This window comes from Meles meles, chromosome 6, assembly GCF_922984935.1.
Source record: "Meles meles chromosome 6, mMelMel3.1 paternal haplotype, whole genome shotgun sequence".
NCBI classification, from domain to species: domain Eukaryota; kingdom Metazoa; phylum Chordata; class Mammalia; order Carnivora; family Mustelidae; genus Meles; species Meles meles.
The window spans coordinates 11,887,765-11,908,356 of record NC_060071.1 but is presented as its reverse complement, the minus strand read 5'-3'; the positions used below and the strand labels follow the sequence as shown (position 1 = coordinate 11,908,356).

The 20,592-nt window shown below is 40.8% G+C and overlaps 1 protein-coding gene across 2 annotated transcripts in view; it reads right to left on the bottom strand.

Annotated features, from left to right (window-relative positions):
- CHD2 (chromodomain helicase DNA binding protein 2) overlaps positions 1 to 20,592 on the bottom strand; it is a 119,341-nt gene that overhangs the window by 91,109 nt on the left and 7,640 nt on the right. For both annotated transcript variants that reach the window (XM_046008467.1, XM_046008465.1), the window contains exon 3: positions 3,216 to 3,447. In XM_046008467.1, the coding sequence (XP_045864423.1) occupies positions 3,216 to 3,447 (232 nt within the window). The remainder of the gene's footprint in view (positions 1 to 3,215; positions 3,448 to 20,592) is intronic.

Here is a 20,592-nt window from a genome sequence, read left to right as displayed (position 1 = left end):
GGGCATTTCTGACACTTAGCCAGAAGTTCCAGAAATGAGCACCACTGCCAATCTTTCTCTGGATCATTCTATTTTATTCTCAACAGTAATTACCCTCTGCCTGGTTTTGGGGACTTGATTTTTAGTAACAATCTTCACTAGTAATTAAAGAAAAAAGTAGGAACACCTGGCTGGCTCAGTTACATACAACTCTTGATCTCAGGGTTCTAAGTTCAAGCCCCAAGTTGCTTGTACAGAGTACTTAAATAAAATAAAATCTCAAAATAAGTAAGTAGGCAGCTCTTTTTCTATCTATGGGTCCTGTTCCCGTGCCTTCATAAAACCACCTTTTTCTACCAAAAATTAATTAAGTAGGAGAGCTTAGCTGGAGAGACAGTTTTTTTTTCCCCACAATATACCAACATCATCTTATAAAAAGACTCAAATCAACAAATCTATAGAAAAAATGTAGAAGGCCCCACAAAACCTCTGTGAGTGTCTATAACCCCAACCTCGGTCTCCTTCCCACAGATAATTATTACCAAGTATATCATGGCGTTCTTCTAATGAAATCAGTTACACAGAGGCAAAATGAATTTGGATGGAGTGTGGGAACACTGAAATGAAGATGTTAATAAACATGTAGAAGAAATGCCTAAGAGCCAAGATTAGAAATGTGAGTTTGTTGTCAAAATATGGGTAACAGCAAATCTCATGAAAATATTTAGAAAGTGAAGCCACAGAAGCCCCTGGCTGAGACTCATGAAGTGTGGACCCCAAAAAATACAAAACTGATGAAAGACAACTCAGAAAAAACAGAATGTCATTAACGCAAGGGAGGATATTACTAAAGTGCCTTAAAAAAAAAAAAAAAAAAAAAAGCCAAGTAAACTGAAGAAAACCAAGGCCTCCAAAGAAAACAAGCAAGATGTTCTAGGAAAAAGCATATTAGAACAAGAATCCAATTTTATCATGGAATCTAGTGTTCTCAGTTTATAAAGGTGACAAATCCATAATGGCCTTAAAATGATCTCAGAGCTGAGAGGACAAAGTGCCCAACCAGAGTTAGGAACAAGCAGTGGCAGGAAATCTAGGTGAGAGAGGCAGCAGAACACTGAACAAATCTGGAAGAGAAAGAAAGGGGACAAAAAGGTTTACCTAGCCATGCCAAACCCAACCTCTACCTCAACCCTGACCCCTTCTTGGACCTGTGTGAGGGCTATGAAATTTCTTTACTCAGCACAGGTATTTAAGGAGCTTTTATAAACTCGGACTGCTAAATCACTGAGAAGACCATTGATGAGTTTTATCATTTTAAAATGCTAGGAATCCAGGCTCAACTCCTGGGACTATATTATACCATAATGTACAATACTAATATCATCCTGAGTTCACCTCTGTCCTTTTGAGGGCCACAACATCTAATTCACCCTTCAGTAAAAAAGCTACCATGTAAAGGGACATTGTTCTCTGTATACAGAAAACGAAGAGATTCCTCAGAAGTTCTCATTTTAGAATAATATCCTTAAAGTCAAAATCCAATCATTCTCACTGGTTAGAACACCCATCCATGCATTAACCTTACTATTTAACTTCTTGGAATTGATCACCTTAACTTTGGAAGTATATTTTAATATTTCTGATATTTCTGACTGAAGCTGTACTTCCATTATGAAATTCAGTCTTAGTCATGATTTCCCTTCTTAGTTCCCTTTATTTTTTCATATAAGATTAAATATATAAGGTCTTAAAACTTAACCACTGTGAATCCTGATCAACATGATCTCAATGATGTTTTAAGCACTATGTTAAATAATAGTTTTCATGGTTCCCTTCACTCTCTGCAAGTCAAGAAATCTCCACTGCACAGATGAAGGTCATATCCAGACTTTTCCCACCCATTATATTTCCCTCAAAATTGTGTGGTGGTGTTCTGAAAAGAGCACCTGATCTAGATGTAGAGGAAACCAGGCTCTAACACTACACTCTGAAGATCACTGAGAAAAGCCTTCCGCTACAAACCTGGGCAGTAAGTCTGAGTTTAGTGATACTCAGAACAAAACCTCTAACAGGTGTTTCTACATATATTCCCTCTTGTGAAAGGTTCACCCATACAATGAGCAGGCAACAGGTACAGTAGTTGAGTGTCTGGAAGTCACTCCTCTGTTAACTAAAGTAGCAAGGACAGCTTTCCTTTTCCCATCCCTCACAGCGCATCTGTTGAAGCTCTTCTGCAGAACCTGCAGGTAATTTTAAATTGTTTGTACTACAAAAACGTGTGCTTAGATTTCTATTTAGAAGAATAAAAACTGATTCAACATAAAGCTTTTTATTTCATTAGGGCATTTTATTCTTAAATTTCTAAAAGAATATTCTTTTCTATTTTCAGTGATTCAAATACAACTGTCTCAAAATGGAATTTTAAAAGATTGGCTGCATTCTTGTGATTAATTAGGCCAACTCATTAATTTTTCCCTAAAAGGAATGCACTTCAAAGTTTGTGCCTCAGTGAGACCACACTATGCACTTAGAATTTTGGCTTGTTTGCATTCTTTGCTAGAAGACTCTTCCATGTTCATAATACCTACACTGCCTAGATGCAAATAACTTTCTTCCGAAGAGAAGTATTTCTCTTCCATCCTTCAGATACAAAAAAACTATCCTTATTCTTGAATTGTTATCATCCATCACTAAGCTAACTAACATTCCATAATCATCCATCAGTAATTCTCTCTAGTATTGTTCAGTATTGACTATTACCTTTTTAAATGTTAAAAACCAAAACTATAGGGGTGCCTGGGTGCCTCAGCTGGTTAAGCGTCCGATTCTTGATTTCACCTCAGGCCATGATCTCAGGATCATGAAATCAAGCCCTGTGTCCGGCTCCGTGCTGGGGATGGACCCCACTGAAGATTCTCTCTTTCCCCCTCGCCCTTTGCCCCTTCCCCCAACTAGCTTGCTCACTCTTCAAAAAAAAAAAAAAAAAAATTATAAAAATGTGCCTTTTTGCTTTGTAATTTGACGGTTCATGTAATTATTTTCCTTATGGCCCTGTGTCTACTATATCAAACAGAACACAAAGCAGTCCCTGTTTATATCCACAGGCAACAGATGATTACAAAAGGTAGCTACGGTTTTTATTACCCAGATTAACTCATAAGTTTTCCATGGGAAACAGAGGTCTGCTAGCTGGTCCTAGCTCGCAGCACACTTTCTCTGTATAGCAAAGCAGATACCTTCTTCACATCCGCTATCCGTTCCTTCTTAGAGGCTGGCTTCTCTTTGGCTTCCGGAAGGACTGGCTGGGATTTGGAACCCGCCGACTCACTTTCAGATTCCGACTGGCTCTCTGAAGACTCAGAACTGCTATTTGACTCACTGCCATGTCCACTTCCTGGATCACTGCCCTGCTCACTCTCCGACTGGCTGCCTGAGTCTGAACCGGAAGCTTCTTCAGATGCTGAGTGACTTAAGGGAAAAAAAAAATTAAGATTTAAGAACTGCACATAAATCTGTTTTTGTAGAATCTGTTTTTTTAAAAAGCAGTAAAATGAAAGCAGAGAATTAATTCTGGTAATACAAAATCAAAATCTTCAAATTCAGATTTGTATTTTTATACTGCAAATAATGTCATTATTATCACTCCCAACCTCCCTACTATCTACAATTTCCTGAGTGCTTAGATCATGCCATTTACCACTTAATTTGTATAGGTTAGTTCTTTAATAAAACTCCCAAAGAGGGATATTATTTTCTCCTTCACTCAGATGAGGAAAAACGAAAGCTCAGAAATAATTAAGCAAGTCTCCCAAGGTGACACACGCAGGTTAACCAGTCTGGATCCACTAAGTCTCATTTGTTCAGTATCATTCTCTCCCTCCTCAAGACAACCACCAACACATACAAACGAAAAACCCAATGCAGAACAAAAAAAAAAAAAAAAAAAGGCAAAGCAAAGTTACCCCAAGAGTAAGAACACAATCTGGTTCAATTATCCAATCACTGGCTCTCAACCATAGATGCAAATCAGACTTATCCGGAGAGCGGTATGAAAACACATACACAATACCCCCAACCAGACGTCCTGCCTTGCAATCTCTGGCAGTGAGTTCTGGCCCTGGTAGAATCAACAGAAAAAAACTAAAAAGTGTGTGACGTGAATGCCTAATCCAAAAAAGACCACTATGGGCTACCACACATCCCACTCCTTCCTCATTCCAAACACCCCTCAGGAAAGAGCAACCTAAGCAGGCAGGTGACCACAGAAGCCACAAAACAGAAGCACCAGAAGGCTATGGAAAGATGGGGTATCAACCCCAGGAGTCGAACAGGCAATATGCCCTCCCTGTAGAGTAAAAAGCAATTCAGGGGCACATCGGTATCAGTGAAGTTACTTTAAAAGGAAAGACCTAAACTGAATGGACTCCAGAAAAACACCTGAGCAGTCCAACTCTTCTGCTTAGAGCTGGAGCACAGGAGGGGAAGTGCATTAGAAACCCAGGCCCAGGGTTAATGGTAACTTAACAAAAGGGGCCTTGAGTTCCCATGGCATGAAGCCCAAGAGGGTAAAGAAGGCTTCGAATTTACCACCACTGTATCTTCCCAACTAGCAATGAGGGCCTATCACTTGACAAACACGTCCACAGAACGGAGAGGGGCAGGACTCGGGAACTGGGATTGACACCCAAAATCCCAAGTGATCCACAATAAGCACATTATAGCCCTGGAGCCTTTTAGTTTAGATGAGGGAGCAATCAATGAGAATGGGGATGGGGGGGCAGGGGAGTCTAACTTGGGGAGGGGAGAAAGGAAGGGGAAACCACATATTAACTGCTTAATCATCTAATAGGTACCCAGCGTTACTCAAAGGACTTTACATGTATTATCTTGCTTATTACCCAAAATAATCCTATTAGGAATTATTATCCCCATATGAAGGATGAGAAAACTGAGGGACACATGGGTGGCTCCGTCGGTTAAGTGTCCACCTTCAGCTCAGGTCATGAGCCCAGGGGTCCCAGGATTAAGTCCCACATTGGGCTCCCTGGTCAACAGGAAGTCGGCTTCTGTCTGCCACTCCCCCTGCCTGTGAACCCAGTGCAGTGCACGTGCCTTCTCTCTCTCTGACAAATAAGTAAATACATAAATCCTAAAAAAGAAAAGAAAGAAACTAAGAAACCTGAGACAGCAGGGATCCCAACCCTCAAGCCTGGCTCTAATGCCCATATTCTTCTATTTTACCACAAGGGTTCAAAACCTTAGCAACTCAGAAAATAAAGGGGCGCCTGGGTGGCTCAGTGGGTTAAGCCTCTGCCTTCAGCTCAGGTCATGATCTCAGGGTCTCTGGGATCGAGCCCCGTATCGGGCTCTGTGCTTGGCAGGGAGCCTGCTTCCTCCCCTCTCTGGCTGCTGCTCTGCCTACTTGTAATCTCTCTCTCTCTCTCTCTCTATCTGTAAAAAAGAAAAAAAAAAAAAAAAAGAAAATAAACCTTGTCCCTGTTACACAATGTCCAAAACCAGTCAGAGATCCCTTAACAGGTGACTCAACACTTCCAAGGCTTCAATATACTGAGGCCTCATTGGCCCTTTGGACAGTAAAGGCTGCCTAATCCAGCTAAGATATCTTAAGTCACTTACTCTCCACCTGTGACCAAGCACAAGGTGGTTACCAGGCAAAAAAAAAAAAAAAATAAAGAGGAAGGCTGGCCAGTGTAGTAAAAAGTGCAGGCTTTGGGGCGCCTGGGTGGCTCAGTGGGTTAAAGCCTCTGCCTTCGGCTTGGGTCTTGATCCCAGGGTCCCGGGATGGAGCCCCATATAGGGCTCTGCTCTGCAGGGAGCCTGCTTCCTCCTCTCTCTCTGCCTGCCTCTCTGCCTACTTGTGATCTCTGCCTTCAAATAAATAAAATAAAATCTATTTTAAAAAAAAATTAAAGTGCAGGCTTCAGCATCCACAGCTTGGGTCTCTGTCCTAGCTCCTCTCTCACGGCCATGCCACTTTTTAACCTGTGCCATCCTTGGCAAGGTCATGAGAGCACCGAATGGCAGGCAGGACAGCAAGACCCTGTAAATGACAAGAACTTACCCAAACGTTAGTAGGATTTTCAGAAGTTCACATCTAAGCTCAGGTGCCCCTTCTAACACAAAGTTCTCCCCGGCTAGTGCTCATGAGTCAACCAGTACCACACAATTTATGGCAAAAGTTAGGATTTATTACCTTTGCCTCCACCATTCGATCACAGAGGCAGTTCCAGAATTTCCTCAAGAGGAGTTTAGAAAGAAACCCCTTCCCACTCACTAGGAAGGGTGTTAGGAATGTACCTGGAGGCTGCATCTACATACCCAAGTGCCTGAGTGCTTAGAGAGGCCTGAGGATGAGGAGCTGGCTGCCCACCTCCCCCCAGCCGCCCCGGGCGGTCACTGGGAACATCCAGTCTCCCTCCACGTGCCTGTGAAACCTGGCCAACCTCCACAAGTTCTCAAGACTCAGCGCTTCGGCCCTCCTTCCCCTCACCCCCACTGCTCCAGCCTCACACTGAACCACTTGTAGGACACAGAGGAAGCCCGGGGACTGCTCAATCTCTGTGGGTGACAGATATCTCTAGTAGTGTATACCAGAGATATAATACAGAATATATATCAAAATGTAATATATATATAATAATATACAACTATAATAAATAATACCTTGGGTATTATTACCTTCTCTCGGAAAACATTCCTTGTGCCCTCTCCAGTCCTAAACTCAGTGCCTACGAAGTACTTCCGTAATACTCTGCCACAGCAGTTAGTGCCCCCGGGAACTCAACGGGCGGCCTCGTTTCGGCATGAGCCCCCACCACCAATGCTCCGCTGGCTCTCCTCCTTTTGAGCAATGACACACATCCCAGCCGAGGAGCCGGGCTCCATTATATTAACATCTGTGCCTCTCGGCCTCCCATGTGTCCCATTCCTATACAAGTAACTTGGTCACTTGTCAACCTCCCTAACAGACTTGAGAGCTCAACTGTCTTCTTTGACGTTCCCTGTACCCAGTACGCCAGAGAACAGAACAGACGGCGGGACTCCCTGACTTCGCTAGAATATGCAATCTTTTAAAACCCTTTTTTGAAAAATGGTTTTTTGTTTTTTTTTAAAGATTTTTTACTTATTTATTTATTTGACAGACAGAGATCACAAGTAGGCAAAGAGGCAGGCAGAGAGAGAAGAGGAAGCAGGCTCCCTGGTGAGCAGAGCCTGATACGGGGTTCCATCCCCGGATCCCAGGATCATGACCTGAGCTGAAGGCAGAGGCTTTAACCCACTGAGCCACCCAAGCACCCCATAGTTTTTTACTTACTATAAGCTTAGTATCTCCAGACAAGAGATTAAGGCTAGAATCCCATTTTGACAATCACCACCAACTAAAACTGTCACAAGACCATAGGATGGTCCATGAAATACAAAACATTCCCACAAGACAGAAAATATTCAACTCTCAACTTAAAGAAACAGAAAGCCACAAATAGCAGCATTAGTCTGCTGAAGATAACCAGAATGGCCCAGTTAACTGGAAATCCTGTGAGCCTTTTGTGCTGAAAAAGTGATAACTGTAGATGTGATGGAAATGTCCCATGTCAGCACCCACATCCGGGCGTGGACAAGTAGGCTACCCCACTCCCTTTAATTGCCTCATAATATGGATACATTTTATTTAATCCGTCCCCTATTCCTGAGATATTGAGGATATTCTTAAACAGTTCTCTTAGCCAGTAAGCTACAAATATCCTTGATACACTTCTACATTTCTGTATTTCTGACTAGAATATTTAGGTCTCCAAACTGCTCACTGTAACCAACAAGCTATAAATATCCTTGTATATGCCTTCTTGTGCAGCTGCATGCTTGTGTTTGTGTAGGAAAGTGACCCCTAGAAATCTAACAGTGTACACAAATCGCTTTGCAGGAAAAAAAATAGCCATGTTTCCCATCAACACCTATCTATGTGCACAGATACATTTTAATCACAAAACTGTTAACAGTGGTTTATTCTGTTGGATGAGTTATTTGAAGTATTACTAATGGATACAATAAACTACTTGTGTAATCTCAAATAAAAGGAGTATGAAAATCAAACCTCTACAGAAATAAACATCAAATTCACAACTGTACTTACCTCTAGGGTTGAGCAAGGCAGATGTGATCAGAGAATGACACCGGTGATGTTTTATGACTGAAGCTGAGTGGTGAGTTCGCAACTGTTCATTATGTAAGTATCAGTCTTTTTAACAGTTAAAATGGCTCACATTAAACCCAGACAAAAGAACAAAAAAATGCAAGGCAAAGGATAGAAGTACGCCCAATCCTACACAAGATGAGCTAAGGATATGAGTGAAAGACTGTTTCTTAAATTATTTTTTAAACCATCAAGTCAAATATGACTTTAAAATATAAATGACTTATTAAATATAATACACTTAGAATAATATTCAGGGGAAAAAGGTGTTTAAAAAAAAAAGAAAAAGGGACGCCTGGGTGGCTCAGTTGGTTAAGCGGCTGCCTTCCGTTCAGGTCATGATCCCAGCATCCTGGGATCGAGTCCCACATCGGGCTCCTTGCTCGGCAGGGAGCCGGCTTCGCCCTCTGCCTCTGCCTGCAACTCTGTCTGCCTGTGCTTGCTCTCTCTCTCTCTAATAAATAAATAAAATCTTAAAAAAAAAAAAAAGAAAAAAAGCCTTCCCACAGCTATCATACTCAACGGTGAACAGGCTGAAAGCTTTTCCAATCAGATCAGGCACAAGAGTGCCCACTCTTACCTCTCCTATGCAACACAGTACTGTAAGTCCTAGCTATGGCAATCAGGCAAGAAAAGGAAATACAACATAACTGAAAAAGAAGTAAAATTGTCTCTATTTGCAGATAACATGATTTCATATGGAGAAAATCCTAAAGACTCAACCAAAACACGGTTAGATCTAATCAGTGAATTCAGGAAAGTTGCAGGATAGAAAATTAACATACAAAAATCAGCAGTATTTCTATACACTAAAAACAAATTTTCTGAAAAAGAAACAAATAAATTGATCCCATTTACAACGGCATCACCAACATAAGATACTTACAAAAACATTTAAGATTTAACTTACAAAAATCATTTAAGTAGTGAAAGATCACTACTCTGAAAACTGCAAAACGTGGATGAAAAAATAAAAGACGACACAAATGGCGGGGGGGGGGGTGTCTGGCAGGCTCAACTGGTGGAACGTGTGACTACTTATCTCAAGGTTGTAAGTTTGAGCCCCACACTGGATGTAGAGATTACTTGAAAATAAAAACTTTAAAAAAAAAAGATAACACAAATGGAAAAGTATCCCATGTTCATTAAGTGGGAAAAATATAGTTAAAATGTCACTATTACCAAAAAGCCAGCTATAGATTCAGTACAATCCCTACCAAGATTTCAATGGTATTTTTTACAAAAGGAGAAAAAGCAATCTTAAAAATTTGTATGAAACTGCAAAGACTCCAAAGAGCCAAAATAATCTTGAGAAACAAGAATGAAGTCGGAGGCATCACACTTCCTACTATCAACCTACACTATAAAGCTACAGGCATCAAAACAGGATGGTACTGGCCTTTAAACAGAAAAAAAAAAAAAAAAAACAGTGGACCAGATCTGAGAGCCAGAAATAAACTCAAGCATACACAATCAACTAATATTTGACAAGAAAACTCAATGGAGAAAAGACTATTTCTTCAATAAATGTACTAGAATAGCTGGATACCCTAGGTAAAAAAAGAATCTAACTGGACCCATATCCTGCCCCACTCACAAAAATAAAGGCAAAATAGATTAAAAACTTAAATGTAAGACCTGAAACCGTGAAATTCCCAGATGAAGACACAAAAATAAAGCTCCTTGCCAGTAGTGATCATTACCATCTAAAGTACCAGCAACAATAAATACATAAATAAATAAAGTACCAGCAACAAAGTCAAAAACTCAAGTGGGACTACATCAAACTAAAACCCTTCTGCACTTCCAAAAAAAAAAAACCACCAACAAAGTGAAAAGACAACCTACAGAATGGGAAAAAAATTTGCAAACCATGTATCAGATAAGGAGTTAATATCCAAAATATAGAAAGAACAACTCAATGGCAAAAAACAAATACATTAAAAATTAACAAATTAATGGGGGCCCTGGGTGGCTGCCTTCAGCTCAGGTCATGATCTCAGGACCCTGGGACTGAGCTCCACATGGGGGGCTCCCCACTCAGTGGGGAGTCTGCTTCGCCCTTTCCCTCCGCTTCCCCTCATGCACATGGGTGCACACTTTCTCTTTCTCTCAAATAAATAAATACATAATTTTTTTAAAGATTTTATTTATTTGGGGCGCCTGGGTGGCTCAGTGGTTTAAGCTGCTGCCTTCAGCTCAGGTCATGATCTCGGGGTCCTGGGATCGAGTCCCGCGTCGGGCTCTCTGCTTGGCGGGGAGCCTGCTTCCTCCTCTCTCTCTCTCTCTCTGCCTGCCTCTCTGTCTACTTGTGATCTCTATCTGTCAAATAAATAAATAAAATATTTAAAAAAAAAAAAAAAGATTTTATTTATTTGACAGAGAGAGACACAGTGAGAGAAAGAACACAAGCAGGGGAGTGGGAAAGGGAGAAGCAGGCTCTCCACCAAGCAGGGAGCACAATGCAGAGCTCGATCCCACAAGCCAAAGACAGACACTTAATGACTGAAACCCCCGGGCCAGGGCGGTCCAGGTCCTGATTCCAGGGTCCTGGCATGGAGTCCCGCATCAGGCTGCTCCCTCCGCAGGGAGCCTGCTTCTCCTCTGCCTGCTGCCCTGCTTGTGCTCTCAGCTTGTGCTTGCTCACTCTCTCTGAAAAATAAAATCTTTTTAAAATTTTTAAAAACTTAAAAAATGAGCAAAACACCTCAAGAGACATTTCTCCAAAGATATACAAAAGACCAACAGGTGTATGAGAAGATGCTCGACATCACTAGTTGGTAGGGAAACGCAAATTAAAGCCACAATGAGCTATCACCTCACACCTGTTAGAAAGGCCATCACCAAAATGACAAGAGATCAAACAAGGGTTGGCAAGGATGTGGACAAAAGGGATCCTTGTCTACTGCTAATGAGACTGTAAATTCGTACAGTCACCATGGAAAACAGTATGGGGGATACTCAAAAAATTTAAAAAGGAATTATCCTATGACCTAGCAAGTCCACTTCTAGGAATATATCCAAAGGAAACAAAAACACTAACTCAAAAAGATACCTGTACCTCCATGTTCACATGTTCATGGCAGCATTACTTACAATAGCCAACACATGTAAACAACTAAGACAGACAAATACTAAATACTATACAGTCTCACGTAAAAAAATACTGTGTGGCCTCACATAGAATCCAAAAAAAAGAAATAAACTAGTAACTTTTTTTAAAAAACTTGTATTGAAAAAAGAGAAATAAGACTGGTGGTTACTGAATGTGGGGACGACTGGAGGAAGGTATTTCTAAAAGGTACAAACTTCCAGTTATAAAACCAGTAAGTACTAGATAATCATACAACTAGTATGTCACTAGTAACTACTAGTAGTAACTAATACTAGTAACATACAACATGATGACTACAACCAACACTGCTGTAGGATATATTAGAAAGTTAAAAGAGTAAATCCTGTAAGTTTTCACTATAAGAAGAAAAATTTTTTTTTTTTTTTTACTGTATCAGTATGAGAGTGATGGTAAATGTTACTGCAGTAATCATTTCGCAGTATGTGAAAATTAAATCACCACGCTGTATGCCTTAAAATTATAGTGACATATGCCAATTATTTCCTCAATAAAACTAGAAAAGTAAATATACTTCCTATACGATGAAAAAAAAATCTTAATAAAGGTATAACTCTAATTTGCATGCTTCTCTCCTACGAGGGCAAGTTTCTTTTTTTTTTTTTTTAAGATTTTATTTATTTATTTGACAGAGAGAGATCACAAGTAGGCAGAGAGGCAGGCAGAGAGAGAGAGGAGGAAGCAGGCTCCCTGCGGAGCAGAGAGCCCGATGAGGGGCTCGATCCCAGAACCCTGAGATCATGACCTGAGCGGAAGGTTGCGGCCTAATCCACTGAGCCACCCAGGCGCCCCCGAGGGCAAGTTTCTAAATGCTGAAAAAGAAAAGCAGTATTTGTTTAAAAAGGGGGAAAAAAGAAGTATTGAAAAACAAAAAAACAAACAAAAAAACCCCCAACTATAAATACCTCCACATTAAAGCACTCCTAATCTGATTATTCCCTCAAAAGAAAGGATTAAATATCATCCAGATTTGTTATTAATGCCTGATCATAATACTAAATCATTATCAATACTTAGTTACAGCTTGTAATGCCAACTTAGACGAGGAGATGTGGAAAATCCACAAGACTCAAGTAAATGGGTCAAACTGAGTTACTGGGGGGAGAGAGGGAGAGTCCTTTAAGCTTTTACCTCAACAAAGAAAGTCATAAAATTACCTGATTTCCAAAGTCATTAGTAGCGCTAAAGCAATTAAAAATGGGATATTCAGGAATCCATCAAATATACAGAATCCTTATGAAAAAATACGTGAATATTAAACTTACTCAAAATCTAATTTGCAAACAAGTCTTGTAAACAATCACTACATGGGAAACACAATGCAAAAATAATGAAGGGGACTCATCAAAACTGTAATTTTAATTTTTTTAAGATTTTATTTGAGAGAGAGAGAGAAATAGCATGAGCAGGGTGAGGAGGGGCAGAAGGAGAAGCAGACTCCCTGCAGAGCAGGGAACCTTATGAGGGCTCCATCCAGAGACTCCAGATCATGACCTGAGCTGAAGGCAGATGCTTAACTGACTGAGCCACCCAGGCGCCCCCCAAACTGGAATTTTAGATTCCAACAGAAATCAAATGCTTATGGAAAAAAAAAGTTTAACACCTCTTTTCACTTGTGCATAGAAAAGGATTTGGTATGTATTCAAAACCCTTTCTGAGGGGCGCCTGGGTGGCTCAGTGGGTTAAAGCCTCTGCCTTCAGCTCAGGTCATGATCGGAGGCCCTGGGATCAAGCTCTGCATCAGGCTCTCTGCTCGGCAGGGAGCCTGCTACCCCCCTCCCCCGCCCCGCTTCTCTCTCTCTGCCTGCCTCTCTGCCTACTTGTGATCTTTGCCTGTCAAATAAATAAATAAAATCTTTAAAAAAAAAGCCCTTTCTGAAGTTTGCAAAAATGTCATGAAGTGTATTTTACAACTGTGCCTTGAAAGCCAAGTGGCATTGTAAGAGCTATTGTTCCCATTTCAATCTTTTTACAGCTGTTTCCCCCAATGGCCACAAGAGGTCAGCATAGCAACACTTCAGTTTAAAGAAAAGCAAGCCTGTGGGTCCTCTGCCCAAGAGCTGCCATTTCAGCACTTGGTTAAGTTTATTTTTCTTTTCTTTACAAAATGGCTGAACTGCTTGGCAGAGGATGGGTTTTTTTCTCGGTGAAAGCAAAATCTGGTAAAAACCACCAAGCAACGTACACTGAAATTCCTTAAAACTTATTTCCAGACTAAATTCTATCGATGATTTAATAGGTAGTATTTATGGAGCACTTAGGTATCAAGCATATGCAAAAATTTTCCTCTCAATCTTTATAAAAACCCTCTAAGACAAATTATCCTCCTTTATAGAAGAGGCTTAGCTCAAGTGTCTATACACATGATTTCATCCCGCAGCCCCACAGTATGGCATTCACACTACTGTGCCCGCCCCGATACATTCTTCAGTTAAACAGATCACTGAACCACCCACAAATGACGCAGAGCAACTTCTGTGCAGTTTTGGGAGACAGGAAAGGCAAAGATAGTTAAACCATGAGTTTCTTCTTGATAAAGAATACTGGATCCAGTTCCTTAAAATAAATGGAACGACATTTAAGACCTTTGTTTTAAGACCTCCACCTTTGGTTCAAGTCCTACCATTCTGAAGAATACGCCACACATTATAAACAAAGTTAAAAGACAAGTAACAGATGGAGAAAAGAAATTTCAATATAAGATGAGGAGAATTACAGATCAAAGAAAAATCCACAGAAAACTGAGAGGTCAGAGACACCAACTAAGGAAAACTTATGAAAAGGAAATTAAACCTCAGGGGTGATTTGAGAAGTGTATTATTACAACAGATTATTTCACATTCATCTGCTTTGTAGAAATTAAAATGTATGCTACTACTAAGTGATGCAGAGAAAATAGGCAAGAGGGTATTCATATACTGTTACCAGAAAAGAAATTGGCAGAGGCTTTGCAAAGTAACTTGCCATTTCCAAGTAAACCTCAAAACAGCCATATGAATCGTGCAAATTCATTCTGTGGGTATATAACCTGACAAATTATTAAATTTGTGCAGGAGGGGAAAGTATAAAAATGTTCCTGGCTCTGCTCATAAAGACCAAACAAATAAAGGGAAAAAATGTGGATTTATATTATGCAATCAACTACAAGTTAGACTAGAAATGGATTAGATCTATAACACGGCAATTTCAAAACTATTAGATTTTTAAAACACAAAACATTACGCAAACCATGTAATTTTTAAAATGCCAACAGTTTTTATATGCCGAGTTCATGAAAGTGACTAAAGGGAAGGGGCACATAGAATTTTAGCGATATCTAATTTGTATAGAGCTTTTAATTGTATTCTTTGCATTTTTCTGAATTTCTCAAAAAGGACTACTTCTAACATTTCAGAATTGATCAGTATTCAGGAGCAGACCTTCTTGGGGTCTGACAGTTGTTCTGGAAGTTACCTCAAACACTGGTAACAACATCGCTCTTTTCAGAAAAAAAGGTGTATCTATTAAAAAAAAATGCTGTTTCGAATGGTAAAAAGCAAAGAGTCTCATCAGCACGACCCATACTCAGAAATTCAGTGCAAACACGGGAAAAGCATCCACTGTAATAAGCATGCTCCTAACGTTCTCAAATGGAGTCGGAAGTCCTCTTTTCTTGATCATGCTATCTCTGCTCCCCCATAACCAGTTAATGCTGAGTAGTCCTAAAGAGCCCAGGAAGAAAAAAAAAAAAAAAAAAAAAGAGCCCAGGAAGCATCAAACAAATGACACCCACAGACACAAACCACTAGAAAAAAGTGAATGAGAGCAAGAAGCCTGGGTGAGGTACAAACCAACCATTTCACAAATAGCTACCCAATTTGTATCTGCCAATTTACTAAGGATCATACAAGAACAGGACATGTTTTCTACAGGGGTAAGAACATTAAGACTGTCTAAGCCACCAAGTACTGAAAGCAGGTAGGGAGAAAGCTCCTCCTATATCCCACCATCTCACGTGGTTTATTTACAACCATTTCAGAGCACTGAGGGCAGATGGACTAGTTTGGCCACACTCCTTTCAGCACTCTGGGTCTTAACTACTGTTTCCTTACTTTTAGGCTATGATCTTTAGACTTCCATAAGGCAGCAATTCCAACGTTCAAAGGAGGTTTAAAAAGCCTGAATGCTAACTTCAGTAGTAAATGACTTCAGTCCAGTGTCAAAGAACTTAAGTGTGGTCCCAGGATCAAGCCACAGAAAAGCAGTAAGAATGGTGAGCACTCCCAACTTTTTTTTTTTTTTAAGATTTTATTTAACTTGACAGAGAGCGAGCACAAGTAGGCAGAGAGGATGGCAGATGGTAAGGGAGAAGCAGGCTCCCCGCTGAGCAGTGAGTGAGATGCAGGACTTGATCCCAGGACTCTGCGACAAAAGGCAGACACTTAACCAACTGAGCAACCCATGCACCCCAACTCCCAACTTTCTTAATAACAAACAATATTCACTGTGCCAAGGGCTATGCTCAATATTTAGACCAGTTTCTAAAGTGTGGCATTACTGACATCTGGGAACAGATAATTCATTCTCCAGAGGCTGTCCTTACATGTTACAGATTGTTTAGCACCATCCCTAGGCTCCACCAAGTAGACACCAGGTGCACCCCAGACCCAACCAGAAATATCTCCAGACACTGCCAGGAGTCAGGGAGGGGGATGTCCCCAACAGGAAACCACTAGTTTCAGAAGCATTATTTTATTCAATTCTAACTTCCCCTAGAGACACATACTCTATCCTTTCTCCTTTTTTAAAAAAGAAACAAGCTCAGAGGTTCCTGCCCAAGGTCTTACAGCTAAAAAGCAGAACAGAGGGCGCCTGGGTGGCTCAGTCAGTTAAGCGTCTGTCTTCAGCTTCAGGTCATGATCCCAGGGTCATCAGATCAAGCCCCACATCGGGCTGCTTCTCCCTTCCCCTCTGCTGTTCCCCCTGCTTGTGCTTGATTTCTCTCTTCCCCTCTCTGTCAATAAATAAAATCTTAAGCGGGGGGGGGGGGGGGGGGGGCAAATCAGAGACCCAAATCCCTTTCCCAATTAGCCCTTATTTCCCAAACCAGCCTCCTCACAAAAGCAACCATGATGGTTGTTCAACATACAGGTTCCCAGGCACCTCCCACCCCCGACTGAATTCAAATTTCCAGGTGAGAAGTCTGAGAATATGTTTATGTTTAACAAGCACTCAAAGTGACTCTTAGCAAGTAAATCTGGAGACTTATATGCCTCTATAAAGCTAAATTCAAAGGGAAATTTTTTCTGGTAAATCAAACAAGGGGAAATGGAGAATTTGACCCATCACTCGCCTCCCTCAAAGTCACAACTTAACCAGTCATACACTGGTTCTATTTGAATGTCAAATAACATCTACTGGAACTGAAGACACTCAAGATTTTCAACACCCACCACAATCAAGAGCAGTTTCCTTTCAGAGCATGTCTACAGAACTGTCCCCAATCCTGGCTACATGGCAGACCCACCTGGGAAACTTGGACAATGCCAATGATCTCCCCTGCCACACTGCATAAGCCCTAAAATCCAAGCAGGTATGGGGCCTTAAAAAAACAAACAAACAAACAAACAAAAAAACCCTCAAGTGATTCTCACACAAGAGCTATCTGGGAAGTAAGTATGGGAACTCAGCTTAGAACAGAACAACAAATTAGAAGCCCAGTCTTCATAATCCATTGCCAAATCCTTAGTGTATGGGGGCAATGGGAGTCAGACAGCAAAAGGACACACGGTTCTTCTGAGATTTCCAGTACATACCCCTCCCATCTACCCTTCTTTCCTCGTAAGTCCCCAAGCACCCTCATGGGAATCACTTCAGCAGCCACATATTAACAAGAAACTCTTTATGCAAAACGATGACTTACAGAGCAGCACTGAGTTTCCGTCATCAATCAACCCTACAATGCACTGAGATTTTTGAGTTTCCAGGGTTTTTTTAAAAGCAGTTTTGGTTTGTTTTTTTTTAAGAAACCGCCTACAGGATTATTCTAGATTTTTACCATTTTGCCCTACTGTACAGTTTCCTCTTAGCCATCTAATTTGATGGCAAGTTTTGACAAGATGCTTAAGTGACCCCCGGAACAAAACTACTAGTGTTTGAATCCAATTCTACCATCTACTCCCTCCCCACAATGCCTCAGTTTTCTACTGGCCAAATAGGGATACCTCACAGGCTTGCGAGGGTCACCCACATTAACACATATAAAGGACTTGCTCTAACAAATTCCAGGCCCACAGTAGGCCTTATATATTGCGTCTTTCCAAAGCAAACAACTAAGCTTTCACTGAAATATCTCACGATCCTCTCATCCACTGGTTTAGTATGTTACTGAAACGCAAAATTGCCAGAGAAACCAGTATAAACCAAGGATCTGCACATCCTTGTTATGTATACAACTCAAGTGAAGGAACACAATGGGATGGGTATGAAAGCTAAGCAGGTCGCAAGACCACCCACAGGCTTTCAAAGGAAGCGCTCCATGGCAGCTAATCTGGGGAGATCGCTAACCAGGAGGAGGTCACTAGCATTTCTGCTACACTAACCAACACATTTAACAAAATATGCATTTGAAAAACAAAACACCTTAAAATTTAGTGCCTGTCAAATAAGTAGACAAAAAGGCATAAATCTACTCCAGTATTTTCCTATAAAATTTTTACCACATGCAGTTTTCCTTTATAATAAACTCCAAAATTAAAGATTACCAGCCTATTTAATAATAAACCTCAGGGAATGCCATTCCCTGAGGTTTATTATCAAATTCTATTTTTCTTTTTTAATACTGGTGACAATTCACAGCCCACCAACGGGTAATAAGCACCCCTCTAAATAACTGTTCTACCGTAGAGCCCACATCCACTGCTTTAGACAGTCACCTCTATCAGCTGGTAAAAGGAGCATCAGGTGGAGAATTGTAACAAGTGACAGCACTACAATTTAAAGCATTTAGGACAAGAATGCAAAAATCTTGGGGTCGAAAAAGTCCATCAGCACACACTACTGCTGAGTCCCGCATTACATTTTTTTTTTAAGATTTTATTTATTTATTTGACAGGAGAGAGATCACAAGTAGGCAGAGAGGCAGGCAGAGAGAGAGGAGGAAGCAGGCTCCCTGCGGAGCAGAGAGCCCGATGTGGGGCTCGATCCCAGGACCCCGAGATCATGACCCGAGCCAAAGGCAGCGGCTTAATCCACTGAGCCACCCAGGCGCCCCCCGCATTACATTTAATGCAGCAACTGTTCCTATTCCATCAAGCACACAACAGCCCGTAACAGCACCCTACACACTTGCTTCCAGACCTCCAAAGGCAAGCTGCTGACAGAACTGCCCTAAAGGGGCACAGAGACATAGAACAGCAACATCAAGAATTATAAAAAGAATCCAACAAGAGTGCGCTCTGTCAAGATTCAAAACACATACAAACATGCAGAAACACATGCACATTTGAAATGCATGGAGAGCTTTGGAAAATTAACTCAATCTTAAGGAGCCAGGCTGGACTGGCGTATTCTTTGAAGATTTTATTTATTTGAGAGTGAGAGTACAGGCACGCGAGAGAGAGAAAGAGAGAAAATAAGAGAGAGGGTACAGAGGAGAGGAAGAAGCAGACTCCCCACTGAGCAGAGTCCCATGTATGGCCAAATCCCAGGACCCTAAGATTGAGACCCTGGCCAAAGGCAGATGCTTAAACGTCTGAGCCACCCAGACACCTCTGGACTGGAATATTTTTACGATGCCCTCCAGGGTCTGCTACGACTATATGCTAAGTCAAATATATGGTGCCCTAGTGAGGGTGGATTACTAAGAACCAGCCACAAACAACTGGACACTGGCTCTAAGTATTACTGCGGTTACATCTACACCCAAACAGCACTGCTCTTTGCCTTCATTATTCAGTCTTGCACAGCTTGAGAGGGGAAATGAGGCAGCGGGTAAACCAGGGCAATAATCACTTGCTCCAGAAGGTGGGTAAAAGGTACCTTACTCAAGAATGACTGCCAAGAGTTGGGCTGTGACTCACACAAGAAGCTGTTCTGGTCCAGGAAGAATCATACACTCCCTTTGAAAGGCAGGCTTTCTCAAAAGGAAATTCTAGGAGAGGATTAGCTGAAAACACACCCAAGGTTTCAACTAACTAAAAGGGGACTTGCCTTCTAAAATAATTTTAGAATGATTTAGAAATATAACTGTATCAGCTGGAGGGAAAGGGGTCTAAATTAGGCCTAAATGATCTCTTGTGGGAGGCCAAGACACCAAACTCACTCAGGGACAATCTGGCTCTTAACAAGGGACATAGTACAAGAGGGGGAAGAAAGTAAGATAAAACTTAAGTAAAATATTACTCACACCTTACATTTAAAGAGCACTTTCAATATAACAGGCTCTTCGCTAATAAAGCACTTTGTAGGCATTACATTACTTAACTTCCTAACCCAATGAAAATTATCATTATCCACATCTTTAAGTAAGAAACCTGGAAGTCCAAGAATGAGTACTTCACAGGCCTATACTGTGAAAAAAAAATTTCAGTATCCACATAAACACTGCACTGGTGTGTATTAGGTACACAGCTTCTGCCAAGTATGGAAGTTAACAGTTAAACACATCACAAATAACAAAATAATTCATTAGATGGAATCCAAACTATAAAATCAGGACCATCCTTAGAATGATGCCTTAGCCAAGGCTTGTAGGCACCATTTCCCCAAAATACAGGATCTCTCCAATAAAGAGAATTTAAAGTACTTTTCAGTATGGAATATAATCCATATGATTCCTCTGAACTAACCAAAAAAGGTGACCCTAACCAAGTATCTTAATAAAATACTAAATAGGAACTGTTCCAAGATGTACCATGAAAGGCTTCCATATACCTAGGTTCTCCGTGATTTATTTCACAAAGCAAAGGCTCATTCCCCACCTCATAAACTGCACTCAAACTTTTTAGAAAGGTCTGTCCCCAAGCTTGCCATGCCAATTAAAGTTTAAACTGTTTAGGGGAAAAGGTCATAGCAGACATATAAACAACATGTTGCAACATTGTCCTAAGTTACTGATTACAAATTAAACATACAACAGACTTTAAGTCTAGGTATTTGATGGTATTTGGTATTTGATGGTATCTGATAACTGAGTCAACTTTTGTTGTTCTGGCTTTACATTAGTAACACTAAAGCTCCAAAGCAACAGCAATTCTGCTACGGTATAAATTTGAATTCAATGCTGGGG